The following is a 17,964-nucleotide window of genomic DNA, read 5'->3' on the forward strand; positions in this document are numbered from 1 at the left end:
CTCGGCGATAATGCCGGAGTATCTCCTTTCGGGCGACCGTTTCCAGCTGCAGCTATCCCGTTCCTCACTAGGTAGTGGAGGTCTTGGGCAGCTCCCCACGCCTAAGGCCTATAGTTGGACACCGAGGGTAGGAGGAGAATCGCGTCTACGTCTTGAGTGGGACAAAATCTACCTTCTCTCCATTCCCCCTAGCATATAAGACACCCCGGGGCCCCAGAGGTTTCTCCAGATTCCAATTGCTCACGCTCCGAGTTCATCTGCCGCCTTACCATGAACGAAGTTACTGGTCAACAGACCGCTGGGTCTATAAACCAGGCAAAGAAGACAAGTTGGTTTGGAAATGTTGCACAAAACCCGTTCATATTTGGTGTTGCACTGGTGAGGATACCTGCTATATGTTGCTGTACCATAACTATACCTGTCTTCTAACCAATGGCATCCCGGATACCAGTTTTCAACCCTCGGTGGCTTCCTCTTTGGCTATGATCAGGGAGTTGTTTCGGGAGTCCTCACCATGGAGTCCTTTGGCGCAAAGTTCCCTCGCGTCTATAATGATAGCGGTTTTAAGGGATGGTTTGTGTCAACGTTACTTCTGGGTAGGTTAGATTCGCCCAAGGTTAATTGTTCCAGAGCAGAAGTGCTGACAAGGAAGTCTAGCTGCTTGGTTCGGATCTCTGGCGAACGGTCCTCTTGCGGATTATATAGGTAGAAAGATGTGTGTGATCACAGCAGTTGTTGTGTTCGTCATCGGATCTGCTATTCAGGCCGGAGCCGTCAATATTCCAATGCTCTTTGCCGGTAGGTTCCTCAAGTTACACCTGCTTATAAGGATAATACTGATGTCATAAAGGTCGTGCCATTGCCGGATTCTCCGTGGGACAACTGACTATGGTGGTGCCTTTATATATATCTGAGGTAGGTTACATCTCAACCTCAATCTCAATTGAACATGGATCAACTTACACCGTTCTATAGGTGTCTCTACCAGATATTCGAGGTGGACTCGTTGTATTACAACAATGTGAGTCTTATATCTAATCCTATTTAACTATTCTGGCTACTGACATCGTGGCTAGTATCTATTACAATCGGCATTCTTGTAAGCTACTGGCTTGATTATGGGACCAACTACATTGGAGGTACTCGATGTGCCCCGGGGATACCGTACACAGGTGGAACAGTCGAGAAGCCCGTTTTTGACCCCTACAAAGATGTTGGACCAAACGGCTGTGATGGGCAATCAGATGCGTCTTGGAGAGTTCCGTTGGCCTTCCAGATTCTTCCAGCGTTGGTTTTAGGAGTTGGAACGCTCTTCTTCCCAGACTCACCAAGATGGCTGTTTATGAAAGACCGTGAAGAGGAGGGACGCCAGTCACTTGCAACACTACGACAGAAACCTATTGGTCACCCATCTATCGAGACTGAATTCCTCGAAATAAAAGCATCCGTTATTCTTGAAAATACGTTTGCTAAGGAAAAGTTTGCAAACTTGTCCGGGGTTAAATTGCACGCTGCACAAGTAGGTTTCCCTCAAAAACAAATCGTAACTCTCCACCTCATGCTAACGTTCCGTACAGTACTACTCACTTCTTAGCACTTGGTCTAGGTTCAGGCGACTTGCAATTGGATGTTCCATTATGTTTTTCCAGCAGTTCATGGGGTGCAATGGTACGCTTCTCTTTATTTATAGCTACTGGCCAATTAAACGTGATATTAATGGGGATTCACAGCTATGATTTACTACGCCCCAACTGTTTTCAAGCAATTAGGATTGGATGGGAATACGGTACGTGCACTTCTATCTCATAAAACGACGTAAATTGTCTACTAATCCCCTCACAGTCCTCCCTCCTGGCTACTGGTGTATATGGAATCATCAACTGCATTAGCACTCTTCCAGCTTTATTCTGGATAGATAGACTAGGACGTCGAATGCTTCTAATGTGCGGTGCAGCTGGAACCTTCATTTCACTGGTTATTGTCGGCGCTATCATCGGTGCTTACGGTTCCAATTTCAAAGCTCATGCCGCCGCTGGATGGGTTGGGGTTGTGTTCATCTACCTCTATGATGTCAATTTCTCTTATTCGTTTGGTAGGTTAACATCCAAATAACATGAGAAAGTGCTTGGAGTACGTAACTGACGACATATCAGCCCCAATTGGATGGGTATTGCCATCCGAGATTTTCCACCTCTCAATCCGTTCTAAGGCTATCTCGATTACTACATCAACCACGTGGATGTGCAATTTGTGAGTATATAGTACGCTAGTTTTAAGCATCTATTGATCACTGACAGCCCTCCCACTTTACAGTATCATCGGCCTGGTAACCCCTGGCATGCTTGACAAAATTGGATGGGGAACATATATCTTTTTTGCCGCATTCTGTCTTATTGCCTTTGTTTTCACGTATCTATTTGTCCCGGAAACAAGAGGAAAGGTATGGATCATTTTTTGTGTTTTACGGAGGTTGTGTACATCAACTAACCTGAACTTTTCATACTAGACGTTGGAGGAGATGGACAGTGTCTTTGGCGATACTGAAGCGCATGAAGAACAAAAGCGTATCATGCAGATCGAAGCAAGCCTTCGCGGGACTGCTATTGGTGATTCAGATGCTGTTAAAGCGAAGGTATTGGAAGAATCTGTATAGGTTTGGCCGCGGCCTTCTCAGAACCAGGCCTCTATAGAGTATCCCTGACTTGAAATAAAATTACTGGAGCGCAGGCAGCCTTGGAGATGGCGGCTTGAATGAAACATAAGAAAACTGTACGGAATTACAAGAGAAATATACATGCAGGAAATACAAGGAATAAAAAAAAGGGGAAATGAACTCTCCATGGTCTCTAATTAAAATTATTATTGGAGGCAATACATGATCTGGTATCATATCCAATGAGCCTAGACCATAAGCCTGTCCTCCATCAGGCATTTCACTGATGAAACAAAGAAGAGTCAAGAATAAAAAAAAAATATACTAAGAAAAATAAAGAGGAAAAGCCGGGACAGATGCAAATAGAGGTCTATGATGGCAAGGAAATCTTTCTTCTAAGAAGTAAGACAAGGGCATTCGCCCTTTGCCCGCAGAAATGCTCCAGCAAATAGATCCTGCATAGCAAGATAGTGAAATAGTATGCCTCCCAAAACTGCGACGTGCCAGATATTATGGCTGCCGCCAACGTAATCAAAAAATCCGGGGTGCCAACGTTCCGGAATCTGTGAGGCGTAAATGCAAGCTCCGCAGAAGTATACAAGTATACTCTTTACCACGGGGGCGTAGAAATAAAGAGACCATTGCAAACCGCGAGTTAGGCTAAGCTGGACAATTGGCGCAAAGCCGGTGAGGGCAAGGGTGACATAGAATGCTACGCGAGCCCAAGCCATGTGAGGGCCATTGAAACGAGGATGCCAAGGAAGGATAACGCCAGCGATACCCAACGTGGAGGTCATAAGAATATAGATCCACCGAGAGTATGGTTCGCAGTAGAATGCAGTGTACTCTGTGGTGACAATGGAGGCAGCGACGAGCAAGGAAATACCGGTGTAGTCAACACAGGCAAAGCGTTCCATGAGGGGCTGATTAGCTATGCTGTTCATAGTATGCCATAGTGTGCTGCAGACGAGGCATTTGCAGGCAGCAATGAAGAAGATGAATGCAATGGTGACATCTGTCTTGGTGCTAAGGTGGAAGTTGGGGCTCAGCGGGTAGAAGTAAAAGGCCACAGCGAGAACGATTATTAGGCCGATGAGGTGAGACCAGATGTTGACCAGTTCATTGGAAAAGGAGAAGACAGAAGTGAGACATTCTATCTTTGATGCTGTGAACCGGTACCCCTTTCGGATGTGAGGGTTAACTCTCCATGGCTGGGGGAGGTCCGAGTAGTGGATAAGGCGCTTCTCCTTTGCGAGTGCGATGGCTCTATCGATACTTTCACGGAGAGCAATTTTCGCATGGACTGCACGTTCGATTCCTTCGTCAAGCATAACTCGGGCATGGGTTATGCTGGAGTCGACTGCCCGGAGTCCTTCATCGATGGCGCCGTATAAGCCACGGTCTCGAACGCTGTGAACACGCGCTTCTAGCTGGGAGAGAAAGTCCTCCATCAATCGCATGCTTGCCTGAGCCTTTTGTTCAAGCGTTTCCTTGGTAGCCAGTACCTCGTTGTAACGGCTTTCGAGGGTCTCAACGGCAATACGGGCTCGACGTCGTCCGCCGCCCATCAGCTCTCCAGAGGCATGAGAACATGAGTCCCGAACCGCTACCAGAGCGCCGTAGGCTCTCCTTAATCCAGAATCGATTTGTAGTATGTGTGATTGCCGGTAATCCTCCAACCACTGTAGTCGCCTTTCTAACTCCGCAAGAAATAAGTCGACCTAAAATGTTACAAGGGAAGAAAAACAAAGTCAGAATAAATTTTATGGGGTACCCCTGAAAAAAAAGTGAAGCGATGAACACCCACCTTGAGATAAATTGCATCTTCATCATAATCACAAGATAGTCGCCTAGATGTGTGAAACGAGTGTCTTCGTCTTCGGTCTTTCAGTAGACCAGTCAACTCGTTGGCAGGTGAAAGATATCCTGAGGCCGTACTGGATGGAGTACCAGTACGGCTCTCTATCGTAATCGAAGGAGTTGTGCAGGCCATTTCCCACAGCCGTGAGAGTGTCCCTTGCTAATAATACCAAGGAAATAAATGTCAAGACCTTCTTTTCGGCGTTGAGATGGTCGTTAAAAGGTATTCCTGCTTGTGGTGGTATTCAAATCTCGGTTTTTGTTGAGAGGTGAGAGAGATGATGGCCTAGGTGAGATCAAGTTGTTATCATCTTTCGGAACTCGATTGCCGGAAAAAGAGGCCACTGAGCGCTGCTCAAAGATGGAGAAGAAATACTCCTAGTGCAAGTAAGGGGGTTTTATACGGAGGAGGGGCTGCGCGGGAAATCGTTGAGGAATGGACGCTGTCCGGGGTGGAGATGTGTGAATAGCGCAGCAAATTGCCCTCTTGGCAGGTGTGGAGGTTGCAAGCCTGCAAGGTCATGCATCCGAGGTTGCAGCAGTCGGCCCAGTCTTGCTTCTGCGGTCTTGCTGTCCTTTCACTGGCGCAGGCAGGGGGTGCTATTTTGCCGGCGTTGGATGGCTGAATGGCTGCGTTGAAGTCGACCGTTCGGTGATAGCAGAAAAGGAAGGCAAATAAAAGAAAAAGTGCGTGACGTCGCGAGTGAAGGTCATTCGTTGCCGACAAGCGGGTGCGTATTGGGATTACCAAAGTTTCCGGCACTTGTGTTTCACTTTTGGGTGGGCTGTGTGTGGGGAGACGCGCGGCGACAAGGTTAACCCGGTATTTAATACACCCGCTTTCAATACACGGCCTTAAATCTTTATTTCTTTCGTGCTTTTCTTCTTTTTTGCTTGTGAATATCGAGCGAAGCCGCCAAACAAAAAATAAAAATAAACACTCAAAAAGGACGAGACGAAGGAGAAAAGAGGAGAAGCCAGCGTATAACAGAGCAATTATTCCGTCTCAGAAGATGGCCGTCGAGCAGATCGTCACCGACCCTGCCCTTATCCCCGCCCTGAAAACTTGTTCGGACACCTTGAGCGAGGCGCATAAGCTCATCGACCTGCTGGAAAAAGGGATCCAAACCCCCTCGTCGAACCCCAACGAGACACTGCAGGAAGCGTACAAACAGCAGAGACACATTTATTCGCTGCTGGCTCAGCTACGTGGACTCAACCGTGAGGCCATTCTCAATGTCAGGTCAACCAAGCAGGCCACGGCGGAGGCACGCCAGGAGATAGACAGACTGCACCTGCAGCTTCAGAATCTGTACTACGAGCAGAGACACCTGAGCGGCGAGATAGCCGCATGCGAGTCATACGAGTACGTGAATTTAGGCAGGAACTGTCTTCGGTCCGATCTGTATGCTGACAAGTACAAACCCTTCTACAGCCATAGTTATCTGTCATTGCCCTTGATACCGGTGGAAGAGTTCATTAGCCTGTATCCAGAACATGCAAACTCGGACGAACATGAACTTACGATTGCCCGAATTAACCATGAGCACGCGGAGAGGGAAAAGCTCGAACAGGCCCGCCAGGAGCTCTTGAAGAAGAAACAGGCTCTCATTGCAGAAAACAAAAAGAGAAAGGAAGATCTAGCCAGTCTAGATCAGGACTTGGAACGGTTCATTGATGTCAGCCTCACTTCTAAACTCCATACATGTAGCCATGGACCCCTGCTAACCACAGCATTCTCAGGCTGCGAAACCTATCCAGAAGATATTCGAAAAGGTCTACGTACCTGTCACCCGGAAGTCAAATGGAGAAGACAAATGAGTTCAAAACTAGGATCCTTGCATTATGATTATTTGGCTATGTTTATATACCCTGCATGGATAAAGGAGTCTTAAGGCGAAAATGCATAGATTCGGAATCTAAAGCACATTTTTTTTCTCTCTCTCTCTACCACATAAACCGCTGGGTTTTCCCTGGTTCCTGAGGCCAGTCAAACCCTCTATACAAAACATATATCCTGTTCCCAAATTTATGAGCATATACCAGGTTGTCTCGGTAAGTAGCGGGAGAAACTCCAGAACAGACGAGCGCATTGTGGCCTCTTTGCTCTTGCGGCTCAATGGGGCTATGTGTAGTCGCCAGATGACCCATGGAATGATAAAGTATCTCGGTTCAACCAGCGGGGCAGTGATAAGGGACAGCGAGGTTGATATTAGCCATATAAGCACGAAACTAGTCCTCGTCGAAGTTTTGTTGGATATTGGGCCCTTGCTTTGAGCCCTTTTCGACTCTTCATTTTCTTTGTCTTGGGGGGGAGTTATGGAAATTTGTTCTGCAGGAATATCGGCCGAAGGGATGTTAAACGCGGCGATAGTCGCCCATCCACATAGGAGATAAACCGGGGTCACAGCGTACTTAATCATTGGATGCCGGAGCAAGAGACGGAAGACGTAAAACACATAGTGTCGATTATCGGCCAATGTGAAAGGATGTACAATGGTATTCAGGTGAACAACCAGGGTCATAACCACCAAGACACTTAGCATTATGCTCAGACGCGGAAGTTTGCTGGTCAGTTGGGTCAGGCCCTGCGGGTTAGATTGGCCAATATAGTTCCACACCTGTAATGCCCACGGGTATAGAATAATTGGCCAGGAGAAGAACATAAAATACGGCCAAATATAGAGCATTTGAGGCAGATGCAAGCCCGCACTGTGAAATTCCTTATGGCCTATAATTATGAGCAAAATGTTAGCGATAGAAAGCAGAGCGCATTTTAAGATGGTACTTGCCTAAGACGACACTTCCATTGATAATCACGAACAGTCCAAAGCATCCAATGAAGAAAAGATAGGGTAGAAGGGCTACCAGGACGGCAGATAAATGCGTTAGAGCGGAAATGGCTAGCGAAAATCCAACCTTAAAATAGTCTTCATAGAGCATATTAGTATGGAGTTATTGATCTAACACCTAAGCTCATCGTGGACATGCAAGCATTACCTTCAGCATACGCGGCAGCGGCAGGAGGGTCGTAGAGTTGTTTTAATTCCCAGCTACCTCTTGCAATACGCTGCATGTCAGAACATTGGCATTCTGTAGACCTCGAACGTAGAGTGTTCACCACCTGTAGGCCTCCCAGGAACACCGCAACCCAGAAGATATTTGTTTGTCGGAACACAAGGGCAGCCAATCCAAGTACGACAAGGCTAAGGTATTTCAAAGTCATCCATAAAGAACCTTTAACAGCACCATGACCATCAGCGAAAGAACTCCGCTCCAAATCAACGTTGCAAGCCTCCAAGACAACAAGTAGGGCAGCCAAATCCGTATAATAAAGGCCGGAGAAGAAGAAAATTGGCGGGAAAAGGCAGATATTTAAAGCACTAAGGCTAATTAACCAAGAGCTTATCCTAACCTCCTCATTTTCCAGCATGAGTGTTTGCCTTAGTGAAAAGAACCTTCTCAGTGTAAACTGTAGAACATTGAACAGCACCAAACCATTTATGCACCGCAGTACGGAAGCCGAGAGTTCCACTGGTTTCCCAAAGAGAGCAGCCGATAACGACGCCACAGCGTAGGAGACAAAATATAAGCCTGGCGGTGTCGTGATTTTCGGGTCCCATTGCTGCCATCGATGGTCCCAGTACGCCTGTGCCTGTCTCACATGGAATACCTCATCTAGATAGGGATCTGGAAGAATAACATTTATTTTTCCTAGCCAGTAGACCATCAACCTTGCCGCTAGAAGAATGGTGCACACATGGGGAATAATATGGTCCATGGCGATGTAAGGGTATATTTTCAATGTTTTCCAGCCGTCTCCATGCATGCTCTTCTGTGTTCATAGACGCCAAAACGAATATGAGTCATAAAGTAGCGGACAGCGACAATATGGTGTTAGATATGACTGTCCTTATGCCATCATGCTTGTCTCAACACGCTTCTCCCCTGGTTGTCTTTCTTTTCTCTTGCCTTTTTTGTGTTTGGTATATTAGATCCAAGGTTTCGACGTTGAAATTTCACGTGACTTCATTAAATAAAAACAGAGGTAATAGTAGTAATATATTACTAATCAAACTGTCCCCTTCGCAAAGTCGCAACCCAAAGGAACGACGCGACGAAGAGCGCAATTGTATAGCTGCGCAGCTTCACAAGGAGAAACACTAGACCGTTCAATGGCTTTCCCGCTACCGAGGGGGATAACGTCCCCTGAAATCGCTTTTCTCTGCGAAATGGAAATGGTGACTGTAGTTCCCCGGCAGCGTCTAGAGGGGCTAGAATTGCTTGGAGTGAGTTAGACCCTTACTTCAATACGGCTAGATACAACGATATCAGCTCGGTAATTCTGCCTACTACCGCATACCTCCGGGGGCAGCCAGAGGATCTATAGATGGAGATATCGGGGCCTGGCGCCTGTGGAGCAACTTTTCTGCCCGTGCCTGTCCTATACCCAGTCGCTAACTCGACAATCAACCCCGCTAGGGACCAACAGAGGCAATGATACCTCCGCGACGATCTATGCTGCCGCTCTGGCTTGCTCTCTTGCTCAAACGCCAACGTCGTGTCAATATACTAGCCCCTTCATGGCTTGCCCTAGAGTCACTGACCTCGCTTCTCGAGCTGGAAACTATGCGAACAGAGCAATTCTGTCCTCCTCCTACCTTAATGGCTCCGGCGCAAGATGGCAATACAGATTCAAGACAGCACAACCGTGGCAATAATCGAAGTACCAGGCCTCGTTATAACATGGATGGGAAGAGATATACCCCATCGCCTCCGTTTCTACTCCAAAACACTGTGAATGCTGAGCAGAATGAATTCCTGAATGCCTTGCCTTACCATTGGCTTGAGTTTGCAACCATGCTCCTTGATGTAGCTAGTGACGACATTCAAGATTCCGACCAAGTACGCCGCTGCATTCGGGATATCCGAGAGGTGCGAATGTCCAAAATGCGCCAATTGATGGAAGGTATTGATGCCACTGCTGTTGGCGGTGGAGACGGCTTAGTGCTGACAGGTGTGGGCGCCATGGAAATTGGTGAAGCTAGAGGGTTTATCTCCGGTGCAGCTGAAGCATTAAGGTATGTTCAACTCTTTGAGTTCTGAAATAATTTACTAACTTGCTTTCCATAGACAAATAGGTGCTTCTAAAGAGGAAACCTTGAGAGAGCAGGCTGGGGAGGATGAAGGAGAGGATATTCAATACGGTGGAAAAAATGACTATGAAGATGAAATGGACGTGGAGCTATAAGTCCCGACAGCATCTGGACTCAGTTCTACGTTTTTCCCCGGATACAGGGCCAACTGGGAGAGGCCGTAAAGCTCTGCTACTCGGCTTATGACTTGTTCATCCCTATGAACTACTAGCACTGCTGTGGTCGAGCATTGCGGAGCTAATGTCTACGCTAGTTGGGCAGTAGATGACATAGAGTCGACATGCCTGCCGACTCGAAACTAACACTCCACGGAGTATGCCAAGCAGGCGTTGTTCCAATGTTGCGCAAGACATACCACCACATAGCTAAGAAGGCTGCAAGGTAGTCCCCAACCGCCGTTGACCGACTAAACCTTTCCTAGGCAATAAGAAAAGGAGAAATTGCATTCCTAACGGTCTTGTGAGCCCATCTCTATTCGGTATTTCAGCCCAGGAAAAAGCTCGGGAAAATGTTCTGATATTTATACACAAAACTCTCATGGACACCGGTTCATAAGACTTGCGGTGTATTTCTAAACGGCTTACAAAGCCCTTTGCTACCCAACAGCTGCATATTCTTGGATAGAAAAAGGCTCATATGAGTGAACAATTATACCCATGCATCTTAAGAACTTATCGATTCCTAAGTTGAGATTCCAGCCATTGTGTAATTGCAAATCCGTTGCTACAAACGCCGTAGTCGGTTAAACAAATCGCTTCCGATGCCGCTAGATAGTGAATAAGGATGAAAGGAGAGTCGTCCACACATGACCAACGAAACAGAAAGTAAAAGAAGAGTTACATGTTAATATTATTGCTGCTGCTCTTGTTTCGCAGCCCTATCTTTCTCTAGCATCTTCCTCCTGGCGGTAAGAATCATTTCGTCCCGTCGTTTCTGCATGAGTTTCTGTCTCTCTTCCTTGTCACGCGACCAGGCACTTCCTTGTCGAAGTATCGTTGAATCACTAGAAACAGTGCCGGTTCCAGATCCTTCTGTAGATTCATTATCTATCTTGGACTGAAGGTTATATCGTGCAATGAGGTTGGTCGATACTTGTTTTGCTACCTGTTCTGTGGCAGTAGATGTGGATTCAACTGTAGGTGTTGAGGCGGCTGGAATCTGAGGTTGGAACGTAGGAGGAGGCTACAGAAGAGTGATAAACCGCACGTTAGCAGGGTTGTATATATAGCAGACACAGAATCAGGGATAGACGATTGATTCCAACTCACTGTCTCTAATCCTCTTCCCGTCAAGATCCGCTCTGTTGTGGCCGCCACGCTTCCGCCATTCCGCTGTAAATCCCACATAAGTTCTCTCCGTGTAAGCTGAGGGAACATTTGAGCTAGATGGTCTAGCTGTACTGGATCGACTGCCTGAGCTCGATTTCTCCCTCCGTGCGCATTACTGTCATCTTGGGATGCCGAGCGTGAGAAAAACCACCGGAAGACGAAGAATGAGACAACGGCGAAGGTAAGGAGGGAAGGAATATTAATCGAAGGCTCAGATTCAGCCATGAATGAGGACATCAGAGGATATCTGAGATCTCAGCGATTTATCACTGGTTGGAAAGAGTAGCTAATGCGACCTCAGCTCGGCGGAATTTAAGGAGTCACGCGCGGAGATAATGCGATAGAACAAAAATGTCAAGGTAGTAAAAAAGATCGGGGTTAAATCGGAATCCAACGTATTAATACTCTCTCCTCCACGGGTATCGAGTGTAAACTGGTGATCCTGACGAGTGGTTGGAGTCCGTCATTGACATAAGAATCTTGGTGTGGCGTTGATGTGTTGGGAGCCTCGAGGCAAACAAATCAATTTAAGTTTCGCGCTTATTTTTATCGACAAAGTTTTTATCCGAATTAGACGCAGACAACTAGGTTGTTATCCCTTATTTGCAAGTAACTCAATATAGAAGTATGAATACACGGGGCTTCAGGTTGAAATGCATTAAATTCGTCAAAGAGGCCTGTTAATAGACCGTGAGAGTCTCGTTCACTAAGTACATAGCTACATACAATGCCATCCGAAAACACCCGATCCCCAAACCATGAAATGATATCCCAAAAAGACAAAGGGTACCGCATGAGAGTCTATTACTTTAAGTCTGCCGGAGTTAGTGCTTGTACCATGCTAGTACCTTCACTGAACCTCGTTCTGAATATCCGATTGGCGTTTTGAAACATTCCGTCCTTCAAACTGACGACTATGAACTGCGAGCCCTTGAAACGCGTCTTGATCAACCGACCAATATTCTGTGTATGAGACAAATCCAAAGCAGCATCGACCTCGTCAAGAATATACATCGGAGCGGGCTTGAATTGCAGAAGTGCCATGATGAGAGACAGTGCAATTAGAGATCTATGTGAAATAAAGCATTAGCAAAAGTTAACGAGAAAAAAAAAAAAAAAAGACAATAGGGATAGCTTACCTTTGACCACCACTGAGCTCTGTTAAGCTCTGCTTCCAGACTTTACCCAGGCTGACCTTGACCTCAAGACCATCGCTGATCTCTTTCCCTTCCGGAGGGTCAAGTTTGGCAAAACTTCCAGGAAGAAGCTCCGAAAATATCTGGCCAAAGTCTGCAGTGACTTTGGACCAGGTCTTATGCAAAGCCTCTTTCTTATATTCATCCAAACTGATGATTGTCTCTTCGATCTTCCTCTTGTCTCTGATGACTGTTTTCATCATGTTCTTGAGAGAAGCCTCCTTCTTCTCAACACTGTCGATCATGTTCATGACCTTTGGGTTAATCTTCTTCTTCATTCCCTGGAACCTCTCCGTTACATTCCGCAGAGACGCTTTACATTCGGCAATATTTTGATTCTTGAAATCATAAGGGGTGTTTGGCCGACCAAAGCTGTCTTTCTCCTCGGCAATCCATTCATACTCGTTCTCCATATTTGTCACAAGTTGAGCAGCACTCTGTTGGTCTTTATAAACCTTTTCAAGTTTGTGGCCGAGCTTTTGAAGTTCCAAGGCCTCTTCCGTTATTCGTGCAGCTTTGGACTGTTTAGCTTCATCCAAATCCCGGAGTTCATCGTCGAACCTGGTGAGCTGAGCTTGCTCATCTTCAAGCTGAGCCTGGGCAATATCATGTTTTTCCTACATTTATAACGTTAACACTCCATTTTCTCGGATATGAAGTTCAATAATACTGACCTTAACTCGTGCTTGCTCCTTCACCATTTCCTCAACCTCTTCCACCTGAGCTTTCAAAATCTGCTCAGCTTCCGCCAATTGCTCCTCAGCAGTTGTCAAATCACTTCCAGCTTGCTCCGATTCCAACCTGGATGCTTGGAGCTCCTTCTGGAGGGTCTTGACTGAAACAGAGTTCTTGCTAAGGGACTTTTTCAATGAATCGAGTGAGGACTCAAGTTCTGCAAGCTTGCTATCCTTGTTATTGCTGAATTCACTCATGTCTTTCTCAATTCGTTTAATATCCTTTGATGCCTCAGCGTGACGAGCTTTAGCATCAGTGATATCATTTTTCAACTGGGTAATGTTATCTCTCATCTCTTCCACGGCGTGAATGATCTGGAGAAACGTCAGCCGGCTTCTCAATCAATATAATGTAACGTTCACTTACAGAAGACGATGAATTTCCATTTATCTGCTCTTCCGTCAATTTAATCTCGTGGTTCTTAAGATCAAGCTCCTGCTTAGTTGAATGAGCAAGATCCATTTTCTTCTTTTCCCTGGCCATGGTATCCTGCAGTATATGGAGGGCTCTCTCTTTGGCTTTCAATTCCATCATAATGCCATTCAATTTTTGCAAGATAAGGAGAACACCGCTTGAATTTGGGGCACTGCCACCAGATAATGTCCCCGAAGGGTCATAAACATCACCTTCCAGGGTCACACTTTTCATACGAACAGCAGGGTCAAAGGTCACCTTCTTCGCGGTTGCTGCGTCATGACAAATCAAGGTAGAGCCAAAAACGTATTGCATGGCAGCAGTAACCTCCTCATCATAACCTATCAGTGATAATGCAAGATCCACCTTTCCAGGAGCCAAATTGGTTGCCGCCCCTATTTTCTCAGCTGATGCCTGGAATGCAGCTATCTTGTTCAAAGGGATAATTGTAACGCGTTTTCGAAGTTTGCCGTTCTGCAAAAGTGCTGTGCCAGTTTCTGCAGTATCGACAACCACATTATAAAGACGGCCTCCGGCACAAATTTCAAGGGCAGTAGCTGCTTCAGAATGGTTCTTGTCAAGGGTGAACAGTTGTGCAACCAGTCCCTTTACTTTGGACCTGTTAAAATCAGGGTAAGGATCCGAGTAGTTGAAATCGATGTTTGCAACCCTTCGTTTCAAGCCATCAGCTTCACTTCGAAGGTCACGTATGGCCCTTTGGAGGTTTGATTCTTCCTCGTACATCCTCTCCTCCTTCCCGGGCTCAAATCCCTGTTTCGCCAGTTCTGCCTCAAGCTTTTGAGCTTGCTTTTTCAGAGATTCTAGATCTTTCAATAACCCTTGATTCTGTTCTGCAGCTTTTTTTGCCCTGGGTTCCTCCTCTTTGATGCGCTTTTCCAAATGAGAGATCTTGAGCTTTGCTTGCTCCTGTTCTGTGGCAGCCGCACTGGCACGATTTCTAGCATCTTGAAGCTGCCCTTGATAACCGTTACCTTGGCCCTCTTTCGAGGCAACACCCGTTTGCAACGTCTGCAAGAGCTCCTCTTTTTGCTCTACCTCAGCTGTCTGTGCATCAAAGTCTGCTTTGGCTTTGTCATATTGTGCCTGTAGCTTGTCGTAGATTTGTTTCTTCCCTTTCAGGTTGGCTTGCACCTCGGCGAGAGCTTTTTCTGCGGCTTCTTTCTTACTTGTCTCTTCACCCATGCTAGATTTTTTCAAGTCAATCGACGTCGACAATCTAACCATCTCATGGGAATAACTCTTCACTTTATCTTCCAACGCCTGGAACTTCCCTCCCTTCCTCAATTCTTTGTCGCGCGCCTCCTTAACTTTTTTCACGTCTTCTTCCAGATTCGCAATTTCGCCCTTCAACCTGGTCGCGTTCGCTTCCAAATCTTCAATCTTTTGTTTTCTCTTGTCGACTTCTTCTGCGCTCAGGCGTAATCGTTCCCCGTACTTGAGATAGTCATGGGCAACAACAAGCCTTGTTAACCGTTCAAGATCACTTTGTGTTTGCTGGAAGTCAAGAAACGCTCGCTTCTCACCCCTCAGCTTTTCCAGCTTGGGTTCGATTTCCTCTTGCAATAATCCCTCGATCTCCCGAACTTTCATCTCCTTCTTGGCCATTGTCTTCGCTGCCTTCTCTTTCCTGTCCTCAAACATTCGGGTTCCAGCAGCTTCCTCAATCATAGCTAATATCTCAACAGGCTTCATATTCAGCACTTTTGTTATCCGGCCCTGCATAATCAGGAAGTTCGGGTTATTTATATTTAGCTGCACGCTCTGAAAAAGGTTCTGGACCGTTTGTTGCTGCGCGCGGTGGCCATTGATCAAGTACTTGCTCGTTCCACCTAGAACTATTTGCCGAGTGACTGAAATGGTGGCATACTCCTCGAATCCAATTGGTGATATCGATTTATCGCGGTTATCGAAAACAATTGTGACGCTGGCTTTGGTAACTCCGGCCTGGCCTCGCTTATATATAAGGTCTTGTAGGTTTTGAGCGCGGACGGTGCTCATGTTGGTAATACCGAGCACAAAACATATACTGTCAAGGATATTGGATTTACCACTACCGTTAAGGCCGGTAATAGAATTGAAGGATTCATCCCTATCCGGGAAGCTCGGGCATCAGCCTCACAGTTGCAGTGAAGTAGTGAGAACGCGCATGGTGGGGTACACGAAAGTGCTCTGCGACGCTGGACAATCTTATCACTCACCACCCAGATATAACCGTCCGTACCGCATAGGATTTAAATCCCTAATTTGAGACGAAAATTAGCCAAATCCAGTCATTGAGGTTTCATTACTCCCGCTACTCCTGGGTTATTCAGCCGCTCACATCTATGATAACCTCAATAATCCTCATCGTCGCGTCCTGCTATGACTTATTCCACAAGAAAAAAAAGGAAATCGACTCCGAAAAAATGAAGCGCATAGAATAAAGGAAGGACCGAGCAATCAAATCAAGCGAATGGTTCTGTATTTCGCGTAGCTGCTTGTTATGCAACGTGAACGGTTGATGTTTAGCTGCGGCTCGAACTTCGCTGTGTATTTACTTTTGTCTTTTTTAGGCTAAAACAAAATAGGTGACCTCACACGGCACGTGATCTAGCCGCCAGCCGCCGGCCGTCTGTCGTCCTACTCGTTTTGATATAGACTAACAAATGGGGAAGAGAGAAGTGAAGGATATTAAAAAACATACAAAGCAGCACAGAACTATCGAATTTCTTATGCTAAATCCATACCCCTTTGAGGGTTGACTAACCCTGCATTACCTCCAAATGGCAAGATTTGTAATAGATGTTGGTATAAACATTTCTCATCTACATTTACTGATCCTCACCAACAAGAGTTTCTCCCTCTTTGAGGCCTTCGACGACCAACTTATGACCCTCACACCGTTCGTAGATGTCCCGAACGTCGTCTGTTAAGGGGGGTCAGTTCCTGTGTTCAAAGAGTCCAGACAGGGAGAATAGCTTACCAGTCGTGGTTTCGAAGTGGCTTGTCGAATCGTAGCTCTTCGAGATGTAAATGTTATCGCTCTTGCCATCCTCAAGTGGCTCGTAGAGTGGGATGGGAGGACCCATGAACATCTCCTCAATCTTGCCCAGGCGGTCAAGACCTGGCTTGAGCTCGAGGTGGTGGTTTGCTTCGCCTTCAGCGATAGTAGAGACAATGGCAATATAATAACCCTTGGGGCAGACGTTGTGGGCAGACGAAACCATGGCGATATAGATATCTTGATAAAGAAAAAGGAAAACAGAGAGATTAGCTAGGCTGAACGACTTATAAGATGGTGAAGCGGAAACATACCGTGCTTTCTTCCAACTTGGGATTGAGGAATGATGAGTTGAAGAGAGTCGCTGTCGTCCGTCTTATCGATGGGGTGGTTCAAGATGCAGATCGCTTTCAACAAATGACCAACAACCTTGGTCTTCTGAGGGAAGTATGAAGGGTCGGCAATGATCTTCTTGGTCTTGGTGGTGAAGGAGAATCCCTCACCGGGCTCGCCTCGCTCCTTCATAGTAGCCTTGATGCCAGACACCTTACCATTCTCATACAAGACTTCGTCGACGTTTGCGTTCAACATGTAAGTTCCACCGTGGATGGCTGACAAACGAGCAAAGCCCTGAGGGAGCTCTCCCAGTCCGTAAAGCGGGTAGATGTAGGGAGACTTTCCGTATCGAGCCATGGAGTTGACATACAATCGAATACGGTTGATGGTCTCAGCAGCCTTCCCAGATTCGGAGATGTAATCGTCAGACTGGTACAAAGCCATGGAGTGTCCGACAAAGTCGCGGGTGGTAGTCTCGAGCGAGAACTTGTCGTATACATCCTTCATGGTGCAAGTGGCCATGTTGAGCCCTAAAATTACGTTAGTATCCATGGTGAATGTTTATATATTAGAGATTATCTACTGACCCTGGTGGGTGGATGGGTTTTGCTCATTGAATTCTCCTACCCACTCGAGGAACTTCTTTGCACGTCGTTTCTCGAACATTCCCATAAGAGAGGATCGGAGAGCTTCGCCAGCATCTGAGGGGACCTTAGCAACAGTGGCCTTCGGTCCATCTCCCTGTTGGACGTAGCTGCCAGCAATCTGTCTGAAGTCAAGATATTTGGTAACTTCGGTCGAGACGAGGATGTTGGTCAACTCTCCATTGGACATGAGGAGCTTTGGGACCAAATCGACGTTCCAATCGTTTACTCTGCCGTATTTTGCCCATGGCTTCTCATCCGGCTTGAAAGTCCTGAACTTGCGGAAGAGCTGACCCCCTGTGTCAGCTTTGGCGGTTAAAGGAGGGGCTCCTTCACGGTACATACAGTTTCTATGTTGACGGAAGCTGCTTCACTATATTATCACGATGCATTAGCATATATCTATGGTCAAGCAGCCAGGATTGGAGGCACGAACCCGCCATAGTGATCGTTTCGGTCGATGTGAAGGACCTTCTGCCCCTTGACACTCAAGACGCTGTGTACCGACGATACTGCAGTTAGTGTACAACCCGACTAGCTTCACAAGCAGGAGATGGCAAGGCTATTTACCCTGAGAGGACACATTCCGTCAAGCCTAGGGAGTATCAAGTCAGTCAGGGACGGTTCAGCTCAACCAGCAG

The 17,964-nt window shown here is 46.6% G+C and overlaps 8 protein-coding genes across 8 annotated transcripts; 3 read left to right on the plus strand and 5 right to left on the minus strand.

Annotated features, from left to right (window-relative positions):
* Positions 1-270: 270 nt before the first annotated feature.
* On the plus strand, positions 271-2,653 carry ARB_01397 (MFS monosaccharide transporter, putative; the record flags this gene model as incomplete). The annotated part of the gene is made up of 11 exons (XM_003012392.1): positions 271-378; positions 452-596; positions 706-798; positions 851-915; positions 976-1,021; positions 1,173-1,479; positions 1,650-1,668; positions 1,843-2,092; positions 2,154-2,250; positions 2,314-2,440; positions 2,507-2,653. 11 exons carry the CDS (start codon positions 271-273, stop codon positions 2,651-2,653), a joined length of 1,404 nt encoding a protein of 467 aa, XP_003012438.1.
* A 395-nt stretch (positions 2,654-3,048) lies between these two features.
* ARB_01398 (uncharacterized protein) lies at positions 3,049-4,221 on the minus strand (the record flags this gene model as incomplete). Its single annotated transcript, XM_003012393.1, has 1 exon — positions 3,049-4,221. One exon carries the CDS (start codon positions 4,219-4,221, stop codon positions 3,049-3,051), a length of 1,173 nt encoding a protein of 390 aa, XP_003012439.1.
* A 1,305-nt stretch (positions 4,222-5,526) lies between these two features.
* Positions 5,527-6,408, plus strand: ARB_01399 (uncharacterized protein; the record flags this gene model as incomplete). Its single annotated transcript, XM_003012394.1, has 1 exon — positions 5,527-6,408. One exon carries the CDS (start codon positions 5,527-5,529, stop codon positions 6,406-6,408), a length of 882 nt encoding a protein of 293 aa, XP_003012440.1.
* A 1,049-nt stretch (positions 6,409-7,457) lies between these two features.
* ARB_01400 (glucosyltransferase (Die2), putative) lies at positions 7,458-8,342 on the minus strand (the record flags this gene model as incomplete). Its single annotated transcript, XM_003012395.1, has 1 exon — positions 7,458-8,342. The coding sequence occupies one exon, from the start codon at positions 8,340-8,342 to the stop codon at positions 7,458-7,460; it is 885 nt and encodes a 294-aa protein (XP_003012441.1).
* Positions 8,343-9,010: 668 nt separating this feature from the next.
* Positions 9,011-9,764, plus strand: ARB_01401 (uncharacterized protein; the record flags this gene model as incomplete). The annotated part of the gene is made up of 2 exons (XM_003012396.1): positions 9,011-9,594; positions 9,647-9,764. The coding sequence occupies 2 exons, from the start codon at positions 9,011-9,013 to the stop codon at positions 9,762-9,764; spliced, it is 702 nt and encodes a 233-aa protein (XP_003012442.1).
* A 754-nt stretch (positions 9,765-10,518) lies between these two features.
* On the minus strand, positions 10,519-11,234 carry ARB_01402 (uncharacterized protein; the record flags this gene model as incomplete). Its single annotated transcript, XM_003012397.1, has 2 exons — positions 10,519-10,851; positions 10,938-11,234. 2 exons carry the CDS (start codon positions 11,232-11,234, stop codon positions 10,519-10,521), a joined length of 630 nt encoding a protein of 209 aa, XP_003012443.1.
* A 567-nt stretch (positions 11,235-11,801) lies between these two features.
* Positions 11,802-15,361, minus strand: ARB_01403 (uncharacterized protein; the record flags this gene model as incomplete). Its single annotated transcript, XM_003012398.1, has 4 exons — positions 11,802-12,066; positions 12,137-12,810; positions 12,868-13,242; positions 13,295-15,361. The coding sequence occupies 4 exons, from the start codon at positions 15,359-15,361 to the stop codon at positions 11,802-11,804; spliced, it is 3,381 nt and encodes a 1,126-aa protein (XP_003012444.1).
* Positions 15,362-16,173: 812 nt separating this feature from the next.
* On the minus strand, positions 16,174-17,666 carry ARB_01404 (uncharacterized protein; the record flags this gene model as incomplete). The annotated part of the gene is made up of 4 exons (XM_003012399.1): positions 16,174-16,268; positions 16,326-16,616; positions 16,658-17,209; positions 17,267-17,666. The coding sequence occupies 4 exons, from the start codon at positions 17,664-17,666 to the stop codon at positions 16,174-16,176; spliced, it is 1,338 nt and encodes a 445-aa protein (XP_003012445.1).
* Positions 17,667-17,964: the final 298 nt, after the last annotated feature.

Source organism: Trichophyton benhamiae, assembly GCF_000151125.1.
Source record: "Trichophyton benhamiae CBS 112371 chromosome Unknown Abenha-G-c-208f01.r1, whole genome shotgun sequence".
In the NCBI taxonomy this organism is placed as follows: Eukaryota; Fungi; Ascomycota; class Eurotiomycetes; order Onygenales; family Arthrodermataceae; genus Trichophyton; species Trichophyton benhamiae.